The 17643-nt window shown below is 41.6% G+C and overlaps 1 protein-coding gene across 2 annotated transcripts; it reads right to left on the reverse strand.

The window, feature by feature from the left end:
- Positions 1–182: 182 nt before the first annotated feature.
- On the reverse strand, positions 183–8334 carry nme9 (NME/NM23 family member 9). 2 transcript variants are annotated; one of them, XM_034574244.1, is made up of 17 exons: positions 8153–8334; positions 8007–8064; positions 7568–7671; positions 7319–7390; positions 6557–6673; positions 6284–6368; positions 6036–6118; positions 5842–5934; positions 4863–5017; positions 4341–4540; positions 4040–4184; positions 3648–3755; positions 2915–3066; positions 2652–2796; positions 1020–1285; positions 834–902; positions 183–428 (listed from the first exon to the last, which is right to left on the reverse strand). In XM_034574244.1, exons 1-17 carry the CDS (start codon positions 8183–8185, stop codon positions 358–360), a joined length of 1956 nt encoding a protein of 651 aa, XP_034430135.1. In that variant the 5' UTR covers positions 8186–8334; the 3' UTR covers positions 183–357. The 2 variants fall into 2 exon arrangements, with proteins under 2 accessions (XP_034430135.1, XP_034430134.1); XM_034574243.1 differs by having other exon boundaries at positions 185–428; positions 834–926.
- Positions 8335–17643: the final 9309 nt, after the last annotated feature.

Below are 17643 nucleotides of genomic sequence, written 5' to 3' on the forward strand. Positions count from 1 at the left end.
TATTAATTTTGTGACACTTGTGGTCCTTCATACTAAAACAATATACAAGAGCCTGGTCATTCTTACTCATTGCCACAGTAGTTTAAACAATTTATTTTAGGTAATTCAAGATAGACTGGTGGTGACTGAATGACCCTGCAGCTTTTGTGGTGAGCCAAGACCTGCAGTCATCTGAGAAGTTAACCCTCTGTCACGTGATACTTATGATTGTCTGAGTGTTATACAGCCCTGTAATGCCACAAATAAAAGATGGAAATGTCAGATTGATCTATAAATTTTTTTATGATTCACAAAAAACATTGTGGTGTAATCGTAACGTTGCGGAAGTGGTCAACAATAAAAATGAAACCATTAGGTTCAAGCGGAGCGCTCTGGATCGTCATTCTCTCCCGTCTGTGGACTGCAAGGATTTGAACTTTGTGGGTCGGCTGTAAAATAAAAGGATGATTAGATCAACTGAGATAGATGCTGTAGATCCTGCCACCAAAAATATTTGTAACATTGAATGGCTGAAACTGATCAGCTAAAGAATTTGCTCAGGTGCAGCATTTTATCTCGTAAACCATTTATACTGCGATCACAGAAAGGAATTGTACTTATGCATTGAATTTGTCCTTAACGGTGCGGTGCAACAGGTCAAGATTTACTGCACTGTAACATCTCAGCTGTTTGGGACATTATGAGGATAAGTGGTGTTTTTCTCTCAGTCAGGAGAAAACACAACCTTCTTGTTAACGGAAGCTATCTGAATATTACTTTGTGAAACTGAAACACCTGAAAACTGAAGACCACACTACTGGTGAATTTCTCCATCAGTGAAACTCATCTGATACCTTCTTGTTGTTGCTGTTGGTTATCAGACGTTTCTTCACTCTGAGATTGTAACATTGCTGTGTTTTCATCTGCAGAACCGTTTTCTTGTTCGGCTAAAAGAAACAACTCGTTATTTCAAGCAGAATCTTTGAAAAATGGATTTTGTCATTTGGAAATGACTCATGTCTCATGCATCGGATCATTACCTGAAATTATCCCGTCACTCTGTCCATCACCACTGCTGGTCTCTGCCTCTGTGCAGATTTCCCCGAAGATGAAACGGATCTTCTCCGCTGCGTGCTGCTCGTTTGAGGCGCCGTGGACCGAGTTGTGGAGGATGTCGCAGGCAAAGCGGGCCCTCAGAGAATTCGGGGAAGTCTCCTTAGCCTGGTCAGGGTCTGTGGGGCCCATCATGGCCCTCCACTCCTCAACTGCATTTTCCTTAGTCAGGAGAAGCATCATGCAGGGCCCCCTGAAACAAACAGGATGCTCATATACATGTAACAGACAGAATGTTGGGTCCTGGGTAAAGCCTGACATACAGAGAACTGTACTGAAATACCTTGTTGGATTATAAGTTACATGTTATACGCCCACTTGCTGCTGATGGATTTGGGAGATGAACCTTCACCTTTCACCATTAATGCATTTGACATTTTTCAAACACTGAAACCATGATGCACCTGTCAACCTTGTTATTCTTTCTGTTTAAATTTGCGATCTGCAAATCTGGGTCAAAACTGAGCTGAATTTACTTAAAACGTGCAAATATCCTGGGAGCCTCTGTTAAATTAATTGTTATTACAGCATCACTTTATTTACCTCTGCTTAAGATGTTATGCTTTCGTCAGCGTTAGTTATCAAGATTATTCAAAAATTACAAGACGGATTACAACGAAACTTGGTAGAATCAGTAGTATAGTTAGTTTTTGTTTTACTTTCTTTAACATTGTGAGATGCGGTGTTTTTCAACATTTTCTTGGATTTCTCAGATAATAATTCATGTATCTAGATGAAATAATAATTATTAAATAATTTAAATGTGATTTCAAGAGGTGTCTATTTGTCCTTGGTGGAGGCCATTCTAGCTCAAATTCAATGGTCTGCTTCATACTAAATGAAGTAGTTAAAATGCTGTTAAAACAATATCATAGCTAATCTGATCCACACTACACCAGACGACACTCTAAAACGGCCTTTTTTATTTGAACCCACCAGAGTTTCAACCTCTAAACCTGTAGATGAGAACAGATCCGATGATGTAGACATCAGTGCTTTCTGGGAGATGCTTTAACTGCATTGTAAGTGTTACCACAAGCGGTCAAGGTCACAGAACCCAATGTATAACCACTAACTGCAGCCTGGAGTGTCCCTGGTGTCTGTCTGGAGACATTTGTTGCTTGTCACTCTCCATCTATCTCCTTAAAAGCAGAGGTTCCCCAAAATACTCCAAAACAACAAGAAAAGGAAGAATTAAGGCTAAACCTGAGCTTACATTGAGAAATAGTAATGGTCAAGGTAGTTTCCCAAGCTGAAGTGCCCAGCTGCGTCCTTCTCTCTGCCCATTGTGTCCGAGCAGTTGTGTAACTACCAAGTAAAGGAGCCCATCGGAGCGGAAGATAACTCTAAAATCTAGATGTGCTGTAGAACTAAGAATGAAATTGAGATGGACTCTTTCGCCAGTTGCCCGAGGCCGCCTTGATTCGGAGCTGCTAGGATGACCGCTAAAAAAAAAGTGCAAAACTTGCAGCCGCCACAAGGATGAGGCTGCGTCTGCTTTGGTCCCTTTGGCCTGTTCCTGAGAATAGGGGTCAAACTAAACGCCAGGTGAAACTAACCGACACATGAACTCCACCAGCTGGCCGAAGAAAGGCTTCTCCCTGTGCTCTTTGTAAAACTCCTCGGCCACTTCCCTGGACAGCACCGTCTCCTTCAGCTGCGTGACAGAGAAGCCACTGGCATGGATCTCCTCCAGAATCTTCTCTGATAGAGGGAACAGAAGAAATGTTACTAAATGATATCATCATCTGTGCATCTGTAACTAAATATATAATAAGTATATTTGAACATTTCTGTATTGTTCGAAATGACCAGACAGAACCTTTGTGCTCCTCCATGGCGTCCGGTTTGATAACTGCCAGCGTCCTCTGCTTGGGGAAGAAGAAGTCGATCTCCCGCTCTGCCTCTTCTTGGCTTCTACTGCCATGCAGCTGGTTGATGGTTTCATTCTCCACAGCGAACTGGGCCCTTAGACTGAGTGGTGAGGCACACAGAAGCCAGAATTACAGGTATTATTGAGCTTTTAATATTTTTAAGTTAAACTCCAAGAGGGACCTTGGTGCTTCAGAGGTGGAGCGAGAAAAAATAAAACCTGTAAGGGGGTCTGAACTACTGTTTGGAAAATACAGTGCTATCTAGTTGGTTACCTACTGTGTGATTGTTGAATGTGCAAATGGGGTGACGCCTTTCTCTCTTTAAACTGTTACTTCACCCCCAGCTCTGACACCAACTCCAACACCAAAAACTGGGCAGGGGACTGAGGGGGCGAGGGAGGCGGAGCTGGATGTCAGTGACACTGTCAGTGACGTCCTGGTGACGGAAGCTGCCTCCAGATCAGTCAAATGCCAAGTTTAATAGCTGGGTTTCAACCACTAGAGGGCAGTCATTATGATGGATAGATGCACTAAAATGTCACGATTTGGACTTAAATCTATCAGCAACAGGGCAAAATACCTGTATCCATTGGTTTTCAACTGAAAAGGGGTGTTTAAGGGTTCAGTTACTCTTTAAACACAAATTTGTCTAAACTAATCAGACAGGGTTCCACCACTCACCAGTCAGGACTCTCCTCTTTGGCTTTATTAACGTCAGCCGGACCAAGGATGCTCCTCCAGTGTCCGACAGCCCCTGTTCTGGCTAGAGCCAGAGCTAGCACCGGCCCACTGTAAATACAACCACACATGTTAAATAAACCTTTGCAGTAGCAAGCTGAGATTGCATGTTTACACGGGTCTTCCTCCCACAGTCCAAAAACATGTAGATTGGGGTTAGACTAATTGGAGTGTCTAAATTGACTGTAGGTGTGAATGTGAGCATGAATGGTTGTTTGTCTCTATATGTGATGGCCTGTCCAGGGTGTACCCCGCCTCTCGCCCAATGTCAACTGGGACTGGCTCCAGCTCCTCCCACAACCCTCAAAGGATGGATGAATGGATGTGTAAAGTACCTGGTCATGCTTCTCAGCAGTGCTGGAAAGTAGTCCTCCTCAACATGTTGGAGGTAAAACTGTCTGACCTGCTCCTCTGTCAACATCACCTCTCTCTGAAGAGCCACTGAGAAACCTGACTTGTGGATTTGGGCCAGGACGTCTCCTGCAGAACCACAGATACCAACCATGTCATTGACAGTGTTGATACATTCTGAAAGAGTATCTAACGAATCAGGGAGCGGTCCCACTACGCTGACATGATCCACCTTTTGTGTGTATCTGCACCCTTATGTGCTTATGCGTTTGGCACGGGCCCCACCTCGGTTCTCTCTGGCAACGTCAGGCCGGATAAGGGCCAGCGTCCTCTCCACACGCTCTTCCTCCCCATCCTGCTGCTCCGTTACCGAGGCCATCCTGAAGTTGGGAAAGAAGAAGGCGAGCTCCCTGCTGGCCTGGTCGCTGTCCTCGCTGCCGTGCACTGCATTGAACGGTGGCTGTGTGCAGTACTGTGCCCGCAAGCTGCAGGAAGCCAGGGGGGAGAGAGGAGAGCAGAGCAGATGGTTGCTCTGCTGGTGCTCGACCAGAGAGAAGCATTATGTTTGGGTGTGTCTGACGGAGCGGCTGAGAGAATGTGCTGCTCAGTCTCTTTCCCAGACTTTAGATTGAGATTGTTTCACACTGTTGCAGTCAATGGTGCATGAATAAGTGTCTTTACAAACAAATATTTGCTGTAGCAATGACAATTTTCTTCATGCCGCATTACACTGTGTAATGATGTTGATGTTTTCTCAACTCAATTGTTCTTCTAAAAGGAACGTATGTATAATTTCCGGTAACTAACCTTTCTGGCTTCTCTCTCCTGGCTTCCTCGATGTCTGCTGGGCCGATGAACTCACGCCACGCCGGCACAACACTGGCAGAGCCCTCGACCTGAGACAGCACCAGAATGTGGGAGGGACCGCTGGACATAAACTGCACCAAGTCCTGAAAGCAATCCTGTGAGCCAGCATCATAAACACACAGAGGCACACGCAGAGACGAGGACAGACGGATACAACAACGTTAATGTCACGAACACAACTCCAGTTGGTCCATGTTTCAGACTAAAGAGATGCAGGTGATTCAGTAAACATTCTTTGAGGCTGTTTTTTCTTATGAAGAGATTAAGAGAGAAAATAGAGTAGAAATGATTTTGTAAAAGACACAACAAATATTTGACAGAACAAGCCACATATACATTCTATCATTTCATGAACATGACATTTTTCTGGATCATGTAGTCTCATCACAAACAGTGTGATAAGCAAAAAAAAAAACTGCCGATTCAGCAGCTGTGTTGTGCAGAGGTTCAGATGGAAGTGTGACGTATTGCAAACTAATTGAAATGGTTTTTCCGTTGTGCGTGACTCTCCCATTGGGATTATGACCCAGATGAACTTCACACACTTACAATGGATTCATTTGTCTGACCAGTTCATCAGTCTCTGCAATAAACAATAACCATGAGTCTGTGAGATGTACTGTCGGCGTCTTGACATACCTACATCGTATATGTCATATATAATGTAGTTTTTACGTGTTACTTTTACTCACATATGATGTACTTTTAGGTGTTTGTGTCTCCTGATGCAATTTTAACACTTGGTTTTACTTTAATTATTCATGTGCTTAGTTGTGATATATTGTAAGGTGGGTGTCTAGAAAGGTGTCATGAAATCAAATTTATTATTATTATTAGATGTCTCACCATTATCATATTAACCTTTTTTCAATTATTGCATAATATATTCTCAGTTTCTTTTAGTTCCCTGTAAGATTACCTCTGCTGCTTTGTGTTGGTAAAAGTCTCGAGCCTCATCCTCAGTCAGCGTGCGCTCCTCGTGGGCCAGGATCTCAAACCCAGCGTCTTGAATCTAACCAGGGGAATCACGTCAGAGCCTAATGAAATAATATCAGCAGGACGGCTGGAGACAATTTTGTCTTCCCAGAATGTGAGCAGTTTGTCTCTGTGTACCTTCATAATGATCTCGTTTGCCTTGCCGTGAGCAACAGCATCTGGTTTGATGATGGCGACTGTGTAGGATTTACTGGTAGGAACTGGAGGAGAAGAGAGCAGTTTGAAAGATGGTCAGTGAGGCGGATATAATTGAAAATGGTTCACGGAGATGCCAGTAAATGATAGTACTAACAATAACAACAATAACAACACCAATGACAATTTACAAAATGACCAAAAACATGATTATACTGTTTCCACAATACCAGTTATGCTTTCTTCATTTTCTGACTGCTGAGGCGCCTCCTCCTCTTCTGCATTCTCATAAGACAATAGATCATCGTCCTTAACCTGAGAGACACAACACATAAAAACACTCGCTGGACATGACTGTCTATAAACACATATGTGTGAGTGGATAACATGTGTCGGCGTGTGTGTGTGTGTGTGTGTGTGTGTGTGTGTGTGTGTGTGTGTGTGTGTGTGTGTGTGTGTGTGTGTGTGTGTGTGTGTGTGTGTGTGTGTGTGTGAGTGCTCACCACTTTGCGTTCACCACCTTGCTCTAGGACCAACTTCTCCTTGGCCAGTTCCTCTACAATCATCTTCTGGAGCAGAGGAGCGTTGGCCCCTCGCAGCACAGCCACCAGCTCTCCTCCCTTTTCATTAGGCAAAAAAGGAAGGATACAAAAAAAGATGAGTCAGGAATGAGGATAACACTGATAACAGAGATTTAACATTAAGCATGAAATAGTGTGCAGAATATTGCATCACCACCAGAGAGGTTACAACTCTAGGTGGCTCAGTTTCCTGGCCTACATCGTTAGCACCTGAGTATTGGAGAGTCAGAATAATTTTTTTTTAAAAACCACATACGTATAGACAGAGATCTAGATATATCTATTCATAATGCAGCATCACAGTTTACGCTGTAATTTTTCTGTATAAATCAGATACCAATAACGTACTCTTACTACATAATTTATATCTAATTTCCTCACAACTCCCTTGTTGCTCGTGGTCTCATTTTCCTCCAAAGTGCCCACGTTTCTCTACGTACAAGAGGGAGCCACTAAGTGTTTTATTGTTGCCTGATTCAGAAAACAAAATAACAATTTTCATCATGAGCTGTAATGCAACATCTTACTTAAATAACTAGAGAAGTACATTTTATGGAAGAATATGTATCAAACACACACACCTGATGGCTCATGCTATATGTGATCAACCTTAAACACACATTTACAGTAAGAACATGTATAAACAGCATGTGCACACACACACAAACACACACACAAACTCACCCCATAGAAGAGGAAGGTGGGCTCACATTTCCCCCGATACCTCTCCAAAGCATCAATGCTGTCTGCCTCGGCCTGCACCACACACACACACACACACACACACACACACACACACACACACACACACACACACACACACACACACACACACACACTTTCAAGTTTAGGGATTCTTCCTCACAAAATCATTTTTTATATTCTTTCATTTTTTATATTCTTTCATTTTTTAAAAACCTGTATTTTTTTTACTGTGGCAAAATGCAGTAGATCATCAGCCAGTTCGTTCTTTATTTTTCGCAGCAGACTGACCACAGCTCGACAGGGACCACACCACTGCTGGTTCACGTCCACAACTAGAAGAAGAACAGACACAGTGTGACAGGAGCAATAGAGAACCAACCATTGATTGGTTGATCGATTGATTGACTGATTGATTGGTTGATTTTTCTATCCAATCATCATCACATGTTGCACAACAAGTATAAACAATATAGACGGTGTAAACAAAGTCCAAACAGTCTTTACATCATATTATAGTGACTGCAATTCACTGAATTAAATCTGCAGTTATCTCAGTGAACACAGGGGGGCAGCAGCACACAGTAAATTACACACAGTTTATTAACAGCTGTTTGCAGGGATGCGTTCAAGTCAAATAGGACATCTCTATTACTTCTGAGGATCCTACCTGTTAAACCTTTGGTGGCGAGCATCTCCTCCCACTGCTCTTGGTTTGTGACACACGCCTGGACAAGAAAACACAAATAAAAGTGACTATAAGCATCTTAAAGCATCACAGGAAGATGAAAACTGTGCTCATGGGGTCTGTCCAACCTGCAGACTCGCTTCTTTCTTCTTGGCTGCCATTGGGTTGTCTTGTCAATTCAACAGATGTATCTACACAGACTGATCGAGTTGTGCGTTGTGCCGTAAACAACAATAATTAGCTAATAAACACATGTGCTAATGTGTCACGTCTCCTCTGGGGCCGCTGCTCGCGCTTGTTTGGACCCCGTCGGTTGCTTAGCGACGGCACCTCACGCATTGTGCAGCCACGTGACCTTTAATCACGAAGCTGAAAATGAAGTTGTGTTGTTTTCTGTTTTCTAGACTATTATTATTAATTATTAATTATTATCACTGATCATTATTAGCAAACAGGGAACTAGACTCGTTTTCTACTAATGACTGATACTCTCTCTCACAGCCGCCTCCCATGGGTCACTATCGGTACTGCAATTTATGCACAGGAACTAAAACTTGATTTACATCTATCTATCTATCTATCTATCTATCTATCTATCTATCTATCTATCTATCTATCTATCCATCTATCCATTTTACCACCATGAGCTATACTGGTATAGATAGAAAGAGGTGCACTGTTATTTTTAATTTATTGTTTATTTATTTGCACAATCGAAATATGTCTATTATACGAAGCACAAAGACCTCTCTGAAAACTCAAGGCAAGATAGACATAACTGAATTATCGTCTTTTTTATATTTTTATTAGTATTATTTTGCACACTGCTACAAATCTTCAGGGCTTTCAGACAGTATATTATTCACAGATTATGCTGTCAAGGCTGTGCAGTGTTATTACTACAGCAGAAAACTCCCCAGTCTGTTATCAATATTGCGCCTTGAATTCTAAAAGGTATTAAATATATTAGGCACAGTGTTGCCAGGGATTAAAAGCAAATAAGAATATTCAAATACAGTTTGAGGTTCTTATTGTATTTCTGGTCCACTACATGTCAGAAGAGTGTATTGTACCTTTTGTGTCTTTTCTCTATGGTTATTGAAAAGTAATATTTGCTACTGACTTTTCACATTACGAATTTATATGCAAAAAATGAGTTTTATAAAACAGAATATATTGTTATAGACAGATAAACAGGCTTATCTGTCAGACATAATATGATAATATTACCAAATAATTGTCTGACTTATTACTGCGTACAATACTTTTTGTAATCTGACACAAACCTCTTCTTGACTAAATTAATATTTAATCCTAACTTATCTTTACTTTTGCAGAACTGCCTCTGAACTTTTAACACTCAGCCGATCACAATCACATTCAAGCAGCTACTTCACAACCAAGTCTCTTGTCCGTGTGAGCTTTAGCTGCCAAATGACTTTTGACCAGTTATCAAATCCAAGGGGTTGAATTATTGTGTGTGGTGTGTCAAGATGACCTTGACGCTTCAAATGCAGCTTGTGGAGGAAATCATATCCTGAAGCCCCTCTTGTGATGTAGAGAGGGTCAATGCCCCAGAGCGATATGTGACCCCCCCCCCCCCCTTTATCCCCCTCTGTGCGAGGTGTTTTTAGTGTGTCACCTCCAAGTAACCATCAAGTGCATCATACTGTGCCTAGAAACTCAGAAACCAACCCACTGCTATGGTAACATGCATAATGTGCAGCAATGATTGAGTGGTGATTTAATTTAATGGGCAATCCAAACATTAAAGAGAGGATTACAGCTGCAGCAACACAATGAATGGATTAGTTGACTGATATATTTTGATAATTCAATAACTCCGTCGGTCCTTTCTCAACATTCGGTGGTTTCAGGTTCTTCATCATGATGATTTTCTGCTTTTTTTTGTCTTCTCTTATAAGAAACTAAACGTCTTTAGGTTTGAAGTATTTATCAGACTAAACAAATCTTGCATTTGAAAATGATGAGGGGCATTTGCCTCATTAAATTATCAACCGATTAACCAAAACAGATTCATTAACAATTAAAATAATCATTAGTTGCAACACTAGCTGGGAAACTGGAAAGATTTGTGCCCTCACAAGGAAGGAGGGTGCAGACAAAAGATGCTGGAAAATGACATTATGGGAAGTGTGGTGGCCAGTATTCTGGAGAACCTCAGGGCCAAAAGTTTTGATATCTCATCCTGTATAGATTTTTACATTTCTTTCTTATTGTCTGTCTAATAAACACCTAACACTTTAAGTAGGTTTACTTATACTGTTGTAATACAATTGACAAATTAGCTTTAAAAAAAAATACTCCCTTACGAACAGAGAGCCTTGGCTACTCCCTTGTATATCCGTGGTGGTTATAAATGCTAGTATTTTATTCTTACTCCTAATATGCGACAAAACCTCCCTGTAAGCAGCTCGTACAAAGCAGTCGCTATCTTTTTACAGTTTGCTCTACGCCCCAATCTCTTAAATGCTTGTTTTAATGAGTTTGTGCGAACTCAAAGACATTACCATCATAATGTCGCACTTATTTATCTACTAATGAAAGCATGCTGTGTGTGTAATATATGCATCTTTAATGGAATCAGGTGTTCACTATAGGTTGTGGCCTACGGTGCTGCACTGACCCCGCGGAGAGGCCTCCTCCTTCTCTAACATTTCATTTGATAGTTAAAATTGGCCCTCAGAGGAGATCAGACCACTTTTGCAGGTTCTTGAATATCAATGAACTTGAGTGGTTCGGCTCCGCAGACCCCGTCGCTCGCTCAAGTGGCGCCCAGAAAAGCAAGTCGCACAATTAGAGCAATTTTGGAAAGAGACAAATCACAGTGAACTGTGACAGCGAGTGAGAGAGGGAATTATAAAGTGAAACACTAAAAATGGGCAGAGTCCTTTATTTTTGTCGACTACAACGGCACAGCTTGTTTTGCTCCCACCGTACAGCATGTATCATGTGATGTTTCTCTATTAGCAATCCCCGTGTCTCACTCCGAACTCATTATGCGTCCAGATGGGAACAACAATCACCGCCCCTCTGTCATGGCTGCGGTGACGAGGACCCAACACGACTCTTTTCCCGCAGAAACAAGATTCATACAGGGAGTGTGTAATGTGCAGCCCTGTGTTTTTGTGCTGCTTCTCATCACCAAGATGCATGGAAGTAATTGCTTTTTTTTCTATCAAGTCAATGACAAACATTGATTTGATGCTTTTGTCCCATGTGTCCGATTCAAATATTAGGCCTTGAAAACGTCATGTCGTCAGTAATGACTTCTGCTGCTGCCTGTAGCTGACTCATGCATGCTGAACAGATATGCAGGCCCACTCCTGCAAACTGAAATGTGACTGTTCTGTCCCAGGGGCACGCACCGACAGAAGATGGTTGGGGGTGGGTGGTTGTATCTACACGAGGTGGTACCTTCTCATTCAAACCTGTGAAGATGCATGGGTCATTAGGTCCCTCTGTTCATATGAGGAATGAATATGAACATTAGAGATTATTATTAACATGTTCATTTCATATTGAGAAAGGTTGAGATATCATATCCTCAGAGTTTGTTTCCTTAGCCAAGGAGGATAAATTGTTGCCTGTGTTTGTTTGTTAGCAGGATGACACAAAAACTACATAACCAATTTCCAGGAAATTATTTGGAGGCTTGGTGCATGACCCAAGGAATAACTCACTACATTTTGGAGCAGATGTGGATCAGGGGGCGGATCAAGATTTAATTTTGCATATCGTTTGTAGGAGATAAAGCGTTTTTTAATGATTCATTGAGCAAAGAGCAGCTAAACGTCTTTTAAAATAATGTCTGACCTATTAACGTTCCTCATGAAGCCACTGACATACTTCTGTGTATATGTTTGCTTATAAATGACGTCTCAAAGTCAAGACTTCTTTAACACTCTGCCCTCCAACATTGTTTCATAACCATCAAGTAAAAACCACTGACCCTGGACTGAATTCAGAGAAACTCAGGATGTTAAAATCTCCTTCTCGGCACATTTGTTTGACAGAGTTTCAACGTTTGGGCTCAAAATTGGTTTCAATGGTACAATGGTAATTCCTCAGTCTCCCTGCAGGCCTTCAGTTCCCATGTCAACTTGAAGAACCACTTATCATCTCCCCTGGTGGATTTCTGCTAATCTCTCCTCTTCAGCTTGAGACACAGAGGATTTGATGCTGTGACAGTGCTCAGGATTAATCTTCATTAATGCATCTTAAGCACAAAAGTCATATTTAAACCCTTCATTAAAGAAGAACTCCATTTGTTGTGCTTATTTTTCAAGAAGGTTTTATCCTGCAATGCTCAAAGCGAAGGCCCGAAGGATTTCACTCTAATTATTGAGAAACAAATGGTGAAAAATATCCCAGTCGATCTGTGGCGTTGTGTCTTTGAGGAATTCTTCAAAACAAAGAAGATATCTCAGTTTGTTTTCTTTGTATTATTTCCTTTTGTTTCAATCAACTAAATTTAGAGCTGCAGCTAATGATGACTCTCATTATAGATTAACTATTTTCAAAAACTCTCATTAGATCAATTATTTAGCCAATAAAACATATGAAGTAGTGAAAAAAGATGTCATACTATATTCCACTAAAAGTCAAAGAAGCTTCAAAATATCAAAATATCTGTTGATCTAAAGGGACAAAATGACCTAGTCCAAAATGCAGATGTGTAAATGTGTGAGAGCTAAAGGAAGTGATCAATGAAGCTCATAAGTGCAGAAATTCACCCGATTAGACTCTCAGTTCATTGAACGAGCATAAATACACATCTGTCCCATGCTAATTTTAATTTTTTCAGATAGATAGATAGATAGATAGATAGATAGATAGATAGATAGATAGATAGATAGATAGATAGGTGGATGGAAGGAAGGAAGGAAGGAAGATAGGGAGGGCATTGTGACGTGGGTGGACTCCTTTTTCAGCCTGTCTGCTGTGGATGGGCTTGATTCAGTATATGTTAATGACTTTAAAAAAACATATCTTCAATTTCACCTGTGACACTGCAGTGAAAATAAAAAAATGTATTGAAAAAAAAACATTATTTTTAATGCAAAAATTCTCTATAAGATATCAAACAAGTAAAATGTTTGAAGTAGACAGATAACATCCAGCAGCAAAGAGTTTTTTTCTTTTAAACAAGAGGGCACTGTTGCCTCGACATTAAACCACCCCCCTCCTCCCCACCTCTCTGTTTCCAGGACACACAAACACACACACACACACACACACACACACACACTGCTCTGTGAGTTTTTTTCTATGCAGGAAAGCCCTGTGCTCTCAGTATGCTAGCTGCATGCTTATCAGCTCCTCCAGGCCTAAAACTTGTAAGCAATACAGCAATTGACTGCAGAATAGCTTTATTTTGGCTGGTGTATTTGTTAAAAGTCATGGTGTATAATGTCAAGTACAAACAGTATTTTCATACCAGACCATTTCACCGGGCTGCGTTCAGGAGTGGCAGCTGTGCTTTCAGTCTGATGTGGTGCCAGATCAGCGACATTACAATATTTCTCCATTTTTCTTAGACCTCATGATAAGCGTGACCCTGTGCCTTCACACACATGGAGCAGTTCAGCTGAGAGACGGGTCTTATCTCCTCTTTGCTGCATTAATGTAGAATTTATACCGGCCGTCAGTCAGTCAGTCTCATATTCAGGCAGACAGCAGTAGTGATTGTCAGTCTGGAGAAAGAGGAGGGAGCTCTCTTCTCTTTTACACTGACAGGCGGCTGTGAGAGTGACAGAGGAAGCCAGTACGGAGGAAGTCATCTGCATCTAAATAAAGACCGCCAATGGCTTTGTCAGAGTCCATTAAGCAAATTGCCATATTTGATAAATGCATCTCCCCCGTCTCTCTCTCCCGTCTCTCTCTCTCTCTCTCTCTCTCTCTCTCTCTCTCTCTCTCTCTCTCTCTCTCTCTCTCCTTTTTTTCCACCCATTCGAATGATCACCCCGAAGCAAAAAATGGCTTGCCTTGTTTGCTTTCCTAAACAGGGAGAACATGCAGTGAGCCATGAGAAAAGATTCAAGTGAAATATTATTTTGATGCAAATGGTGATTGATTTGTGCATCGTATGATGCATGAGACGCCTCACATCAGGTGTCGATGAAAGAAAATCACTCGGCGCTATATAGAACTGTATTAATTAAGAATTGGAAATTTGTGATTTATTTTGCATGGATTCCGTGTTGGAGCTTGAACATCGGTCTTGTTTAAACAAGGCAGGCAGCAAATTTTTGCTGTGACATCATCAGAGGCAGGTCTCTGTTATCTGCCAAAGCTGAAACAACTCCAGATTAATAGCTGCTGTCACTCAGTCAACTAATTCAGCTCTGCTGCTCCCACAAGGCCTCATTTAGCAGATCTGCAGCTCTCATGCAGCAAACTGTGTTTGGTTAGACTGGACTCACATCCTGCACTTCTATCTAGAAATGGGTTGTTTTATTCTGTCCAGCAGAGTAGCAAGGATCTGTGTATACCCAACCATATTCTACATATACCCAACACTATTACTTTAACCATGGATGTTGTGTTTTCACCTGCATTTGACAACTACTTTGCGCAAGAGGTGCTGGACGTATTATCACGAAACTTGGTGTAAGGATGCAGCATGGGTCAGGAAAGAATCTATTCAATTTTGGTGTGGATCCAGATCGGGAGGCAGATCCGGAAATTATTATTTTCTTTAACATTGCTAGAGAAAAAAATGGTGATTGGCCTGTGTCCCTGTTTTCTAGACAAAATTACTAATCAATAATGAAAACGACTGTAAGTGTCACTCTTAAACAGAAAATGTAAAAAACTATACATACAAAATATATGGTTAAGGTTAATTCATGGTTAAGGTTAAGGTTACAATTATCTGAAGAACACACAAAGAGCGAAGTGATGTCCTCTGTGAGTCCATGTGTCATCAACGCTCCCCGTACACCGACACTGAAGCACACTATCAGGACATCCAGGAGATTGGCTGGCCCACTATCACAGATGTGCCTTCAATACTGATAATTCAAAGTGATACCTTGTTCTGGCTGGAGAACAAAAAAAGCCCCAGGGCAGCAACGGTGGAAGGAGACGAGAAAAAAGTCAAATCAGACCTATTAAGTGGATTACGAGTTATCGGCAGCGCAGCGTGTAATTGGTTTTGTGTTATCGTTGTGATGTCAGATAGGTGCTAATTGAAAAGCCAGTTTATTAGTGGGTAGACGGTCTTCAGAGGGTTGGGCTGTGGTTTAAAGGTCTTGTTTCGGATAGCCTCCCAAATGATAACAGATAATAGACTGCTCCTACTGAAGCTTTCCCTTCTCCCAGATATAATTCCCCCAACGGCTTTCTGCTGCTTTCATTTGACTGTGCCTGCAGGTCTTGCGAGAATAGAACTCAATGTGGTGGTAATATCATGTTTCTGATGTTATGATTTTATTTGTAGTTTCGTACACTTCAGCATTTGTTTTGCTCTGCAGGCTTCATACAGTAGCACAGCTCCGATGTACTTGACACAAGCAGTCTGTCGGAGGTCACTGTGAGTCATGAAGCAAAACATGAAAACACTGCGTGAGGTTGATGATAAATGCCTGTCACAGAAATGTTACTTTTATTTCTTTCAGTTGGAAATGTGTCTTGAAGCAGCTGTGATAAAGTCCTGTGAAACACTCTCACATAGACTGCAGACTCTTATGTGGCTCCCAGGTTCTCCCTAGATGCTTTGGCTCACAGGTGATGTGTGCGGGGCAGCGGTGGATTTACAACACGCCAGACTTATTTGGCCATGACCTGTGCAAAAGAATGAAAGATGAAAAATGCTCCTGTCTAAAACCCAAAGCTCATAATCCCCACATCTCAGACAAAAGCTGCAACAATTGTAAGTTGTGAAACATCTGTGGAGATTGCGAGAGGTCCTCCATCTTGCTTTGTCGCACCGCGGGAACGGCAGATCCCTGATCCTTTTGATAATGACGGCATGCAGTTGTAGAAGCGCGCTGGGATTTCTCCGAGGTCATGTAACCTCCTGGTGACGCGTCTCACATGAGCTGTGCAGCCTGAGTGCTGCAGATTTCACAAAATGAGCTGTGAAAATGGGGCACGGAGCTGTGATCTTTGACATCCAAATGCAGAGAGAGAGCTGAAGTACTCAGCGACCAGCTCTGCACTTCATCTCTGTGGGCTGCTCGTGCTGGAGCAGAGAGGAAGCATAGTGTACTGTAGCTTCTCTGTCATGACAACCACTGACAAACTCCTTTAAAAAACAGAAACGTTCCGATGGCAGTGTTCACTTTCTCCAACTTATTTTGGGGGGTGATGCTGTAGCAACACTACTTCCTGTGGCTTGTGATTTTTTTTTTGAGTCGACGGGTGCAGATGGGGTGCCTTGCAGTCTGGCTGTGAGGGGAAGAAATGCCATAGAGGCTTGTGCATCCGTTGCTGATGCATGTGGATAGCTGGCATGCATTATTCAAAGACTGAATGCAGTAAATATGAGGTGCCTGACTCACACTGGAGGATGGACTTCCACTACAAGCTCTTGTTGTCAGATGTTTCCTCCACGATCAGCAAAAGGAAGCTTTCATTTAAGGCTTTAGTGATAATGGTCCAACTAAATCCCAACAACACATGTAAAAAGGTTTTTCCTGAAAATCTATCATTTAAAACACCCTTTCATCAAATAAACATGCAGCAAAACAATATAAATATATTATATTCAGAGAAGCTTTCGAGTTTCCCACACTGAGCTTCAGACATCAGAGAAAAATGGCTGACGTGTGAATATGGTCTATGGTTCTCAAAACTGTTCTGGCAAGCCCCCTCTACAGAAGGCGAGACAACTTCACACACCACGATTTAATAATGATAGAAGAAGCTGCTACTAACAAAGAATATAAGTTGAGTTTTATTGAAATTAAGGTCAACATAATAGCATCAGCAATTTTTTTTTAATTTCCCTAAACCAATTAAATCATATTCAGTCAATTTAGTTAAACTCTCCTTCAGTGACTCTATCTATCAAATCTCCCTCCTCCCAGAGGGACCTGACCCCCAGTTAAAGAGCCACTGCTATAGGTGCTGGAATCACAGTGTAGCTCTAGAACCAGGAGCATTTATTCCCTTTCTCAGCAATATGTCAGCTACCATTTAAAGTGCATGTGTGAAAAATGAAGTTTAATTGAATTAACTATATCTGTAAAGTGAATCAGTAAAATTCTGCCGGGTGTGCATTCATCATCAAATGGAGCCTTTAGGCTGAGCTCATCTTTTTATACTTCAGCCCTGAAAGGTATATCCTCCGCTCCGTGGTGCTGCATTCACAATGCCTGAGCGTTTAAATGGTGACATGTTGAAGTGGAGAAACTGGCTTAGAGGATCAAATATGGCTGAATGCATTAAAGATCCCACTTGCAGTATATTTGCTCTTATTATCAGGCTACAAAGAGCTCCACGCGTATTCATCCTCTGTGGACCCTGTTCCCATTTGAATAGATTCCATTTCATGCCTGTAAACGACCATGAATTAACAAGTAACCACGTGCATTATCTGTAGTAGTTTTCTGAAAATAGGAAATTCAAGTTTTAAATATGTATAAGAAAA

Source organism: Hippoglossus hippoglossus, chromosome 21 (genome assembly GCF_009819705.1).
Source record: "Hippoglossus hippoglossus isolate fHipHip1 chromosome 21, fHipHip1.pri, whole genome shotgun sequence".
Classification (NCBI taxonomy): Eukaryota; Metazoa; Chordata; class Actinopteri; order Pleuronectiformes; family Pleuronectidae; genus Hippoglossus; species Hippoglossus hippoglossus.